Source organism: Hippoglossus stenolepis, chromosome 5 (assembly GCF_022539355.2).
Source record: "Hippoglossus stenolepis isolate QCI-W04-F060 chromosome 5, HSTE1.2, whole genome shotgun sequence".
NCBI classification, from domain to species: Eukaryota; Metazoa; Chordata; class Actinopteri; order Pleuronectiformes; family Pleuronectidae; genus Hippoglossus; species Hippoglossus stenolepis.
Window position 1 is genome coordinate 10,648,129 of NC_061487.1, and position 13,470 is coordinate 10,661,598.

General features: G+C 43.7%; 1 protein-coding gene across 1 annotated transcript in view; it reads left to right on the forward strand.

The window, feature by feature from the left end:
- Positions 1-3,648: 3,648 nt before the first annotated feature.
- The window catches only part of LOC118109534 (A disintegrin and metalloproteinase with thrombospondin motifs 20), an 88,433-nt gene continuing 78,611 nt past the window's right edge, over positions 3,649-13,470 (forward strand). The window contains exons 1-3 of the mRNA XM_035156701.2: positions 3,649-4,154; positions 4,275-4,636; positions 9,009-9,177. Of these exons, the coding sequence (XP_035012592.2) occupies positions 4,064-4,154; positions 4,275-4,636; positions 9,009-9,177 (622 nt within the window). The 5' untranslated portion in view covers positions 3,649-4,063. The remainder of the gene's footprint in view (positions 4,155-4,274; positions 4,637-9,008; positions 9,178-13,470) is intronic.

Sequence of the window (13,470 nt, forward strand, 5' to 3'; positions counted from 1 at the left end):
TCATCGCTTGTTTAAGACAATGAGACAGTTAACATGTGGAAACCAAAAAAACACTAAAACACTGTCATTTGATCTGTGAAGCAATGACCTCAGAATGTGCACAATCAGGGGCAGCAGAGGGCACATCTTTCTGCTGTATTTAGTTTGAGACACATAAGAAATGAAAGCATGACTGGCGTAATGGGGACTAATGAATAATAGTGCTCTTTGTAACTGTTGAACAGGACAGACAGGGCCTTTTGCAGTGGGAGCACGCTACGAGTTTGACGTCTCCACGATGTATAGAGAGGCCCGAGGCAGACGCTGACTCATCTGCGGAGACCTCGCTATGTACATCTGGCAGAAATTGAGGATGTTTCATCCATTAACTGTGGCATCTGCGGAGCATTAATGAGCATGTGGGTAGCGCCGCTCACCCCTAAATGAGCTATCCAGTGTGATCATTTTGCTAACTCTGAAATGTGCTGTAGGTGATAAAAGCTTGTTAGTGGCTGAGTGGCTGAAGTGGAGTTGCAGTGATAGCTAGAGGCCTGCATGGAGACCTGTGTGCCAAAGCAGCACGTGATCCAGAATTCTCCCTGCAGTGGTTGTTAGTCTGAGAGAGCTGCACATCTGGGGCCCATCGTTATTTTCACCCTAAATAGTTTACCTTAAGCTTCTCGCAGTCCTTTTGCCATAACCCCGACTTTTATTCGAATAAAAAATTAATCTTTACGTTTTATAATGTATATTTTAATTGAGATTTATTGGTCAGATCAAACATTAAACTCTTAATATGTCTCTTATTCTCCAAACAATGTTAGAAAGGTGTTTGTTTCTTTATGTACATGCAGCTTTGCTGAAACTGCTTTCTGTAAGAAAATCTGTAAAAAAAAACATTTCACAACAGATTTTTTTTAATGTCAAATTCAGTTATTTTTCAACATTCCCCCTTTCGGATCTTAATGATGAAAGGACAGCGACAGGGGTTTAGTGGAATGAATAGCCTCACAGGAGGCTCGGAGACTGAATGAATAACACATCAGGGAGGCATCAGACAACTTACAGTGCAGAGACTTTTTCCTCAAAAATAACAATAACTTCATCACAGGAGCTATGAAATTCAGACGCAGCTCCGGCAGCCTGACTGGAGCACTGAGCCCACGGGGCATTTGAATTGGTTCTGTCCTTTCTTTTGTAGATGTTGTCAACTATAAGCAAATGGAATATGTGAATCTTGTTGTTTTATTGGTTTTTACTGTTTCCAGATGTGCTTTACATTTTTTCCTATTTCTTTGCTCACATCACAAGGGTTCGTCGTAGCAGATGTTCACATATTTACTCTAGATCAAGGAACCTATCCATCCATCTATCCATCTATCCATCTATCCATCTCTCCATCTATCCATCTATCCATCCTTCCTTCCTGCCTTCCTTCCTTTTAGCGGAAACCACTAAGTTCAGAAAGAAAACTTCAAGAGGGAGGTTGAGAGAGAGGAAGAGAAAGAGAGCAAGGAGAGAGAGAGACTCTTAAAAAGTAAAAGCCCTGACTTGGAGGCGAGATGCTCTCCGTCAAAGAAAGAGCTCACAGGATCCAAAAGTGTTTCCGGTGAGCCCACCGAGTCGAATTACTCACAATGCTGTGACATTAGTCTTCAAAGGACATGAAAAACAAGACTCCTTTCACACGTCCATCAACTTTGTGTAAGACCTAACGTGCCCGAATGATTAACGAGAAGCTGACCACATCATGGCCGAGGAAGTCTACTTCCTCCACCAGATGACAGTGAGGGATGGCTCATAATGCCCTCTGTGCTGATTATTTTGTGCTGCGAGTGCCTATTACTTTCCCACGAGTTGCAATCACGTACTACAGTGGATCCATTTGTTGGAAATTATAGATGAAATGCGTAGTACAGGCCTAAAGATGAAGATACATGTGACACAATTAGTTTCTCGGTTGAATCAGTTAAAAATGTAATATTAAATTCAGACTGACAATCATTGATGTCATACCAAAGTCCTTCAGGTCACCAGCACTGAGAGGCTTCTACGAACTCATCACTGAGTTCCCTGTTTATTTGGTACACTTAACCTTTCCTTTATAAAACTCATCATTGTACATGTCTTTATTTATTTTACTATAAGCAGAAAATGAAACATTAGTGAATTAACAGTCACGGGGTTCACGCACTGTCATCAACTCTGAGCGAAACCATCTGATTTCTGATTTTCCCATCAAACAAAAAGAAAAACAAACCTCCAAACAGAGTGTTGCTGGAAGTAGCAAATGTGATGCAATTACTGAATCTGAAATTCAGATCCCTTCACATACACTAATCCCACGTGGAGTGCTGAAGTAGTGACACATCTGGGTGAGCATGTGTTCCACGAGTTCTTGAGTTACATCATTTCTTTCTATGAATTAAATGAAGCGTTTGCGTACGGTTTATTTTCTATTGTCCAACACAAATCTGCTTCCACTAGACACGTTGCTATAGCATGTTGAGACCTCCCTGACTTTAGGGAAGGAAGTAAACAACACTTACGTCATGAGCAAAGAAAAAAAAATCTACAGCTCTCGTGAAAAAACACTACATGTGTGGCAGCACGGCTCCTTGGGTCATCGTATCTTGGTTTCGTCAAAATGCATAATACATAATACCGACATTCCCCACTGTGAAGTTTCTTATTGTAATCTCTGCTGTCTAAAAACATCTACAGCATCCAATCCTCTCTGTCCTGCTGCTAATGTCTGAGCTAATCACAACCCCCATGACCTCTGTTTAGCCTGTGAACATAAGGCCTATGAATGGTGTTCTTTAAAGGCTGCTGAATAAGCAATATTAGACTGTATTTAAAAAGAACTGCCACATATACTGTATCCGAACATGTGAAGCAAGTCACACGGCACGCTGTAGAGAAAGATAACACGATTGGATTATTAGTTTTTAGCGTTGTTGCAAACGTCAGTGGGATTTTGAATCGGATTTTTTAAAATATAAATGGAATATTAATGTGTCTCATACATGGAAATGCTAAACAGATATTTAAATACAGCTGTCCTCATCTTATTGAGCATTCAAGGCTCTTTACGACTCACGTTCACCCGTTTGCACAATACAACTCTCTCTCACACTGACGGCACATGCAGCCATCAGGGGCAAGTTAGAGTTCACTGTCCTGCCCATGGACACTTCAGCATGCGGACTGGAAAATATGCTGGAGGACTGGGATCAAACCAGAGACCTTCTGGTCAGTGGGTGATGTGCTCGATCACCTGAGAGGCAGACGTTAATATCAGCTGACATATTGATCCATGCAGCTGATATAGTCCAATATATCCATAGCTCTACATTCTATTACCTTAACCAAATATAAACTCAGTGTTTGCCGCCTCAGATGCATCACAAGTCCCAGGTACAACATCATGTAAAGCACTTTTATTGTGTTTATCACAGGAGAACTAACAATAGAATCATGTCTGTGTGGTAGAGTAGTTTCCTCAGGTGCGTCAGTCACATGTTACACTATAGCCTCACCACTGCAGAGGACAAACCTTAAACCCTGAGGTCCCGATGATCTTATTGCTCTGACAGTGTAATCCCAGTCTTCCCAGCTCTGCAGCACTGGAGCCTGCCCCATGTGTGGTGGTGGAGGCGCACTCTCCATTGGCTCGGGAGCGCACACGGGGGCGTTGCTTCGGACTCGGTGAGTGCTTCGGGCGCACGGGGTGTTCCAGGGATGGCTGAGGGAAAGCGTACTTGGCACAGATCCCTCCCTTCAGTATAGACTGCAGTTTACATTAGGCAGCAACATTTTTTTTTTGTTGTGGTCAGGGGGGGGGATGAACGTGTCATAAGAAATAGCCGTAGTTTAGAGAGGGGGGGGTAGTGGATGCAGGTTTAGCAATGCGATGAGGCCAGTGCACTTTGCGAGACTTGCGCTGCACAGAGCCTCCTCCGCGGATCCCGCGACCTGTTGCCGCTGACAAGCCGGGGGGAAAGGGAGAGGGAGCACGGGGAGCTCGCTCGGCAGAGACGGAGGGTACTTCGCCTTGGAGGGTTTCTTCGCGGGGGGAATCATGCAGTTTGCAATGTGGCTGCTTGGACTAACGTGTCATCTGTCAGCACTTGTCCGCGACACTCTGCAGTACCGACTGCATCCGAAACAAGGTAAGAGTTCTGCCTCGGTTCGCGTTGGAGGCGCCCGACACTGGTTCGCCGGGGAGATGTGCAGCCGGGGGCTGGTCAGTCTGCAGCTTGGCGTTAAATGACCGTTCTTGTGTTTTGCAGAGAGCTTCATCAAGCGGCTGTCATCGTACGAAATCATCACCCCGCTCCGACTGAACGACTTCGGGGAGTCGTTCCCCCACAAGCTGCACTACAGGAGGAGACGCAGGAGTCTGGCTCCCGGCGGTGACCTGTCGGCTCTGCGGGTTCTCTACCGGGTGGACGCGTTCGGGGAGCGCTTCCATCTCAACCTGACCGCGGACTCCGGCTTCATCGCCCCCTCGTACGCGGTCACACACTTGGGAGCGCGACGGGGCAACGACACGGAGTCCCACGACCCGAGCGACATGCGCCACTGCTTTTTCAGCGGACACGTCAACGCCAAGAGCGAGTACCCCGCGGTGTTCAGCCTGTGCACTGGCCTTGTGAGTATCAAACCTTATCTCAAACTTGTGGTTGTACACGATGTGCATCCGTGCATGCGACCCCCCCACCGGGTGTTGGTGGACTCGCGTCTCTGCGTGAGGAGGAGAGAGGACTCTGCATCCTGCTACCTGTTGATGCTGCTGTTGCTCGGTGCAGCCTGGGCATCAGGGTGCTGCAGGGTTAAGAGAGTGGGACATCCACTCTGCTCAAGTGCTCTTGAGCAAGAGACACTGATCAGCTGCCACCGGGGTTGTTGTTCTGTGCTGGATCACTGAGGGAGATTTTTGATTTGATTTTTTTGGAGTAATCAGTTAATTAGGGCTATGCAATTTGGCTACAAATTATATGAAGAAAAAAGATTTTTACAGTAAATGTTACGTTATTAAAACTTCAAAGACAGATTTTTGCGTCTGATTGAAGATTGTGGTTTTATAAATGGCAGCAAGACGTTTTACCAATCTGAGGTAGATCAATTAGTGTTAATTGATCTACTTGCACAATGCATACGCATTATATCATTACATATTGAACTGTTATTATATTGCTATTGATGAAGATTATACTGGCATGTTTATTTATATTGTTTGATTGGCAAATTCACAAATTCCAAACATTTGCTCCTCCAATCCGACACCTTGCTGCTTTTTATGTATCATTGTACTTTTGGGGTTTGGGTTTCTGTTTGAAGATGTCACCTCCGTCAGGTTCTGAACACTTGTGATGGGAGTTGTTTTAGTAGTTTTTTACTTAAAATCAACACATCAGCTGTCAATACAAGTAATTCGTCATTTGCAGCCTCCAGACGTGGTCATTCAGTCTAAAGCAGCTGTTTGCCTTTTGATTGCTCTTTAGCACATCTTTTAGATCTTATGGGGCTTTAATGGAGTTATTGGGTAATAATGAGTTTACAGCCCTGTTATACTACGAGGATCCTGATGTCCGTGTCATTTAATTGGCGGACTCCTGTGCGAGACAATCTAATAAGTGTGGAAGGCAATGACTTCCTGGGTCACATAAGGTTACTGGTCCAGGGGCAGGGGTTTGACCACAGTCGCGCCAGCTGGATTGTGGTGGAATCTGCGTGGTGGTGGTGGTGGTGGTGGTGGTGGTGGTGGTGGGGTCTGGCTGGCCACTGCAACACAGACAGGAGGCCCTGGAGTCTCCCTCCCTGTCATAACGTCCATCAGTGACATAATCCTTATTTTAGATAGGTGCACTGCGTTCAGTACCAGGATAGCATGTCACAGAATAGGCGTCAGCTGCACTTTGAAGCTTTTAGAACTAGAACATTCACACTGCATGCGGTGATTGCACTCCTTTTGAAACATGACGTAATGATTAAAAATGATTGGGATTTATCTCTTAGTGGGGATAAACTTCTATTTAGTCCGGCATTTGAGAAAAGAGACCTCCACAAGTGTTTGCGGAGCAATCTAAGACACGAGGTATGCTGGAATTATCAGGGTAATAAGCTTTTAATTGTCACACTGCTCAACTTTGATGTATGACTCGCTTATCCAAACATGTTTGCATCCTTTTTCAAGCAATCTTTGCTGCTTATCCGCATCATCACTCATTGAGAATGACAGGACAAAGGAGACAGCCCAGAGGCTATTGGGTCATAAATGTGTCCGTATCTGATCATTGGGCCTTAATGGCCAAGCACATTTTGTTGGGATGAGGTCATTTAGGAATAATTAAGCCCTAAAACAAAGGGGTCATTCTGGAAAAAAGCAGGTTCCCCTTTCGTCCAGAGTCGCTCAAAGCCATCCCCAGGGGGGAATCTGGAGGGGGTAGGGTTGAGGGGCTTTTGGCCTTTTCAAAGTGAGCTGTGATGGGCAGAAAAGGGGAGAAATGCCGTGTTAAGAGGAGACAGCTGCCAATGAAGCTACTGGGGGACTTAAGGATTGCTCACAGTGTGGGAAATGTTAGTTCCTGACCAAGCTCATTCCCTCAATCCACTCACATAATAGAGGATGTGTGTTGAGTCACTCTGTCTTGAGAAATGAGGCTGCCTTCGTTCCAGCACCAAGTGATGTACAGTACCTCTGTGCAAAGATCAGGCTCATGACGCCTTTATGTCCTATTTAACTTTAGAGATTGACTGCAGCTATATGTTATACGTCCGCATGACTCAGCAGCAACTGCCGGATTTGAGTGTGTGAGATTTTATAAAACAGATGTGGGCCAGCGGTCATTTCATCCATATCATTGAGTGTGTCCTTGCCTCAAATAGAAGTTCCTCGCTTGTAAAGTCCAGTTCAGAACCCACGACTGAACAGCAACAATTGTGTCTGTTCAGATGTTTGCCAGATTTGCTGCTGAGCTAATGCTGGGAAACCCTGAAACTCTGCCCTCCTCCAAACAGAGCATTTGTCTGTTCAGCCTTCAGTCAACACCACATGAAAACCTCCGAAAGGCTCAGCCATAATTATCCAATTAAAGCTAACTGACCATAGATAGTGATTTACAAGATACAGGTAAACATCTACCAGTTGTTAGTCTGTATAAATCATTCATCATGTTTAGATTAGTTCAACAGCAAGGCTGCAACATTCTCATGTTGGGTGAAAAAAATAATCTTTATGCAGAATTTCTTCGACAAAAGTTTAAAATTACACAATCCGTTAATGCAAAACAGAATGTTTTTAGACCTAATATGGTTTAAAAGTCCTTAAATGGCTCCAAAAGGGGAATTTGAACTTCTTAAATTCCATGACAGTTGGGCAATCCCATTCATCGACTGGTGTTTCTAAGATCAGTGATTAACTTTGAAGCTCAACACAGTATCTCGCTGTGTCTACATCTAATATGGTTCATACGACAAAATACAATTTTTTATTGTAAGTGATTCATAATTAAGGTTATGCTCTTTAACTGGATCATTTCTAACGTAATGTGTGACCCAAAACAAGTTGGAAATATCTGTGAAATTTGACCCACAAAATTCATTATTTTTCTATACTAGTGTCCTTTTTTGTGAACCATTTTCCTCACGCATTCCAAAGATATGAACCTGCTTATTCAAAGTTCAGTAAAGCTTGACTAAGTACGCAGAACCCTGGAGAACTGAGAATACATTATTGTTGCCGTTGTCGTGAACATGCTCGTTGCCTTGAACGGACTGTTGTTTTGATCAACGTCACTGCTACTTCTGGTTGTCTGTTTAATCAAAGTTTACCCAAATTCAACATTCAACATTCCCTTAATAACACATTTACGAAATGTGAAGCTGATAAGATGAATTCTCGAGATATGTGCGGCACATATAGACGGACGTGTGGAATTTGCAGGTAACTAATAGTAATATATGGCAACTGTTTCCCTAAATTTACACATTATGTCCTCAGATAAGATTAGGAAAATAAATTTGTGTTCAAGGGGCAGTCTTTAAAACTATCTCTTTTATTTATTCAGCAGTTTTAATTATTTGATTATTTAATTTTTTATTCTATTTCTTTTCTTTTCACTAAATTGGATATCCAATACATTGGCACATCTTACTCTAAAATAAGCAGCAATGAACACATGGAGCAGTCAAAGCCTGTAGCACTTTCGAGGAAGTATGAGACATATGTGCAAGCCAACTAATCCTTCACTCTTTGAAAGGGGGGGAAGACTAAAGGCGCAGTTTGTACATGTTTCCCTTATCCGATTTGTATGTTTTCCATTGCCAAATGTCCATCACTTGCGCGGAGGGTTATGGAATAATGCTGCCGTAAAGATAACATTCCAGCCTTCAATATCCTGTTTAAGTGTGCACATGAAATTACCATACAAACACCCTTGTTCCTCATGGCCAAGTGAGCTAAGTAGCTTTGTGAGGGACTGAGCTGCCAAATCAATATTAGCATTCCTCTGTCAGCAGCTCTGTCCATGTATGATGATGTCACTCCTCCCGGTGTCAGGCTGTAAAGGGAAATGTGTTTTTTCACAGTTATAAAAAGCGCTCTGAAATAACAACTACTGCATAAAAAGTATGAAAAGGCTTACTGCACACTTGATGGCTCACCTGTGTGTCTATAAAAGTGTAAAAAGGCTTGAAATGTCCCACAATTGTCTTTTGGGGTTCAGTTTCAACAATGACTGACAGTGAACTGTTACAGGTATTCTCCGACCTTGTCTGAGTCAGCATGTTCTTTTCATGTGCAGACGTCAAAAGACAGAGCTCGTTCAAAGGCATGGAAATAATGTGCTCAGTGGTGCTCAAGGGCAAAACAGAATGACTGCAATTACACCACAAGCTCTTTAAATGAAACTATGCCCCCATCTGTAAACTAAACCTGCAAATATACAGTACAGTCTGCACACACACACAAGTGCATGCTTTTCTCACACAACTAATCAATGACGTCTCTGTTTTTGCTCTAGATTGGAACTTTTACAACACAACACGGTGAATATTTCTTGGAACCTCTTTTAAACGCTGACGGGGAGGAATATGTGGAAGAGAACAACAAACCTCATCTGGTCTATCGACATGAGAGGAAGAGGAACATCTCGAATGCCGGCAACAACACAGAGCCCTGTGCTGCCTCAGGTAACAGACTACGACTGACTAACTATCCTGCCTGTAACCGCTGTCTGTCTGACTTGCACCCGCAAACACCTCACTCCTGATGACCTGTGTTCAATTTCTCAGCCATAGCAATAAACACTGCATAAAATGTAAATTACACTCAGTCACGATCTTTGGCTTGAAGGATTCCCAAAAGACTTCAGCCTTGATAGAGGGGTGTTACTCGCAGCTCCTCAGCTTAATTAAACTCCAGCACTGCCTGATGTTATTACTCCACTTATTCTGGAGCATTCAATCCTGAGGCTGAGAGCTCATAGAGGAGGAATATTCACCTCTTAGGTTGCGGTTGTGATGAAAAGAAGTGGAGAGGTTTTTTCTGCTTGGGAGGCTGCTTGAAAGTTCCCCCCAATATCATTTGAATTTTTATGGTAGAGGCCTTTGGACGGTGGAGAGGCCCTCAAAAGAAAGCCGGGTGACCGAGTGGAGTTCACAGCGACGGAGGGGCCTTAGAGTTGTCCTTGCAGGGAGCTCCGTGGGCGGCCTTTGTTGTTGGATGCAATAAATCTTTTATGTACAGGCCGCTTGATTTGCTTGTTGTCTGAACCCGGCCATTGTCGCCTGGTGGTAACCATTGTGTGCGGCGGCGGTTTAAAGAACTTGGACTGACCTGATGGGCCAGGCCAATACCCCCTTAATATGCTGTGTCCTTTCACTCACTCAGTCTGTGTGTGGTAGACAGAGGCTGAGAAATCTCGAGGGTCTCTCAGCCCCCCACTCTGAGGCACTTTTAAATATACTCTCCCCTAAGAAATGGATAAGTGTAGGCTTGCTGAATGACTCCTGACTTCTGATGTTCAAGGAATATCCATTGTCATTCAATTATCTTTATGCTTTAGCCAGTTATTGTTGAATTTCTACTTATCACTTCTTGAGATACATCAAGACTTTTTACCCTAACCATGAACCAATAGTACATCTACAAACAGTAGATGTACTATTCGATTCTGATACAGAGGGCTATTATTCGATTATAAAACAATTATCGATGCGTCTCGATGCATCAAAAAATGTTATTTCTTATTTCTTATAATAAGTCTATTCTGCTTCTCTGCTCTTTTCTAGTCACTCACGCTTAGAGCTGACCTTTATAAAAACCTGCTGAATTCATATTTATGTTCCTGGATAAGCGGGGCTTCGCTTCTTCTGCAACAATGAAGTAAAAAAAAAAACAGTGTGATAATCTGTGGCAATGACTTCTTTCCTGTCTGCAGCCTATGTGTTTGTGTTTGTGTCTGTTTGCCCATCTCTGTCGCTCACAAAAACTGATAACCACATGTATTTAGTTATTAATCGATGGTGTCGCATCATGAAACGTGTTGGTGTTTATTGTTAAAGTGTAAAGTGAGCACAGGTCAGCGGGAGAGTGGAGGGAGGACACTCAGACAGGAGACTTGGTAAAAGATGACTAGACCTTTTAATGTGCGTCTGTCCTGATCCAGAAGCAGAGGTGGTTATAATAACGCAGCGGCGGGACGTCGCAAAAAAAATGTATGTAGCGGAAAACATGAATAGATTATGTTCTGTCTCTGCATCGATGCAGAGTCGTTCACATTCCCATCGCGATGCATCGAAAAAAATATTCATTTCCCCACCTCGTATGTGGACGTGACACCTGTAGGACTTCAACAAAGGGCCGCAGGTAAACATTGAGCAGAAGGATTAAAAGAACCAAGTGGGGTTTGCTTTAGGACTATGAGGTGTCCCAGGCTGTGGCTCTTCAGCCATATCAGATAGGCCCCTCTCCAGATGCAATGATAAATGGGCTCTTTGAAGGCCTCACCGAGCCAAGACTAACAGCCCTGTCGTGTCTTTTTATGGGAAGAAGTGCAGTACACGCTGCTACTAGCAGGTTAGATATAAACACTGGCATGGTGCGTATAAATTCTACTTGCAAAACAGTTGCTGCTCCTGGTTATGTATTTGGACACTTGCCTCTCACGACTTATGGGTTAAATTCCTTGGGAAACTTAGTAGCTGTGTGTATCCTCACAGGACTTCCTTAGTGTTGAGGATCTCAGGACCCACCAAGTAGAATCATTGTTAATCTAGGAATTAAGACCTGGATCTTTTCTGAGCATCATATTTGGACTGCACACTACAGTAAAGGTGAAAGGGCATTTTATATTGTGTGCCAACTCAAAGTGGCAATCCAACTGATTAACATTTCTCAATGGCAGATTATGAAGTGTCCCTTCAAGTCCTCTTTTTGAAGAGCTATAAAACATTATTTGGCAGAGTTAGTTATCTTATGGTCCTCTTGCTTTCTTTCTTTCTTTCTCCGCTTTATTTTCATTATGGTCTGAAGAGGACTCGTCCTAAATCAAAATGGGGAGCTGGACTTTGAGTGCTGAGGGGTTTGGCAGTTTTGAGACTTTGAAGAGGTTTGCAGGTTAAGAGGCCTTGTGGGTCCACACATCTGAAAATACTGAATAGGCATCAATGCTTCCAATCTGCTAGCTGGTCAGTCTCCCCCATCTGTAAAGACTTTGTTTTGCAGGACTAAGTCATGCTGCAGTCATTTTTTTTAAATCCCCTCTTCTCTTTGCTCTGCCAAAAAAGAACCCCCCTTTTTTTTTTTTAAACAGTAGAAACATGAAACAAGCTGTGTTTTATCAACCAGATCTCAAGGAAACTAAATGTGCATCGGCAGAAAGATACAGTGCCTCTTTTGGGATAAGCCTTTCCCTCAGATATGATGTTGTGTAGTAATGCCCGAGTTCACTACAGTCGGTGCCAAAAACAACTGGGACTTCTGTATCTGAATGGAGTAAGAGTTTCCAGTTTGTACAGTCTCTGCACACCATGGAAATATGTGTTGAAAGGAGAGGAAGACCATGTTTCCACACGGATAAATTTAGCAGAGAATTTGTTTCAAATGTTGCACTTGTCTTTCCTGACATGTACAAATACTTGACTTTTATGCACATTTGCCGTCATGACTGTGAAGTGTCAGAGGTAGAAGTGCAATGATGAGGGCTTTTAAAGTGTTACCTTGATGGAAAATTATGTTTTGTTATTTCAGCAGACATGACAAGGCCATATACCTGTCTTCAGCTGCTTTTCTTCACTGTGTGTGTTCATGCGCTGTTGACAAAGCACTGCACTATCACTCTATGTGCCGTTAAATGGATCGGAGTTTTTTTTTTTGAAGTTTAAATTAAGTGTCAGACTAAGACTGCGAATCAGAGATACAACTCTACATCAAATAATCTGGATATCTTTATTAGGCCTCACTGACTGACATTGTGAGCAACTGTACAAGTCTTCCTTCTCTGTCAGCCGACCTGGGTGGCGTCCCTGCTGTTTAGAATACCTCTGGAGTAGATAACTGTTGAGTGGGTGATTAATGTTTAAAAGTCGCAGAATGGCTTGTTGTGCCTGGTTATGGCTTTTAAGAGCCTCTGGGGAAGAAAGCTCAGCGACCTCAATTCACAGCACAGCTCCGACCCTTAATGGCACATTCTGCATGGTATCTGCCTCCAAGCTTGCATGTGAATCTATGTGCCGTCCTTCAATAGAGATAACCACAACGATGGGGGTGGCTGCAGATAGGGGCAGATTCTTCTCTAATTCTCTTCCCTTAGCTTTCTAAAAAATCCCCCTCCTAAAGACATGAGGTGGGGGGGGGGAAAGGGAGCTGCACGGTATCTTTTTCTCACAGTTGTTGGCTGCAAGTCTCAAGCTGCGGGGTGTCATATTTTGTCTGAATTAGTATCGGTTTGTTGAATACAGACAGTTTGACAGCAAACATTACCAGCTGAAAATCCAAACATCAATGTTCCTCTGTTGGCTGCAGAGCGTTTCACACGATTCCTTGGTGGCTAACTGAGGGAGGCTGGGACAGCGAAGTGACTTCCTTTGATGTGGCAATACTTGGCACACATGGCATCTGTGCCCCCTGACCCTCAACACAATCATTGTATAGGATTCCCCCCTTGGTGCCCACTGTGTATACATGGTAGTTCAAATGCTAGCATCAGGTTTTTGGTCAATGGGTTCATTTACATGGAAAAATGCCCTCCCCCGCCTGGGGTTTGAACTAGCCGACTTGAATCGCTGCCCGCTCTCCCTTTGCGCTTTCATGTATGTGAATGGAAGCACTTGTTGATTGTGACCTCACTTCCCTCTTTGTTTGGATTCACTCACTGGACGGGTGGATGTGACCTTGAGGTTTTCCCCTCCTAGAGGTGCGTGGTTGCTGGGTTTGCTGACTTGTTTGCTGGGACTCAGTGGGAACTGTGTGTATGTGCATAA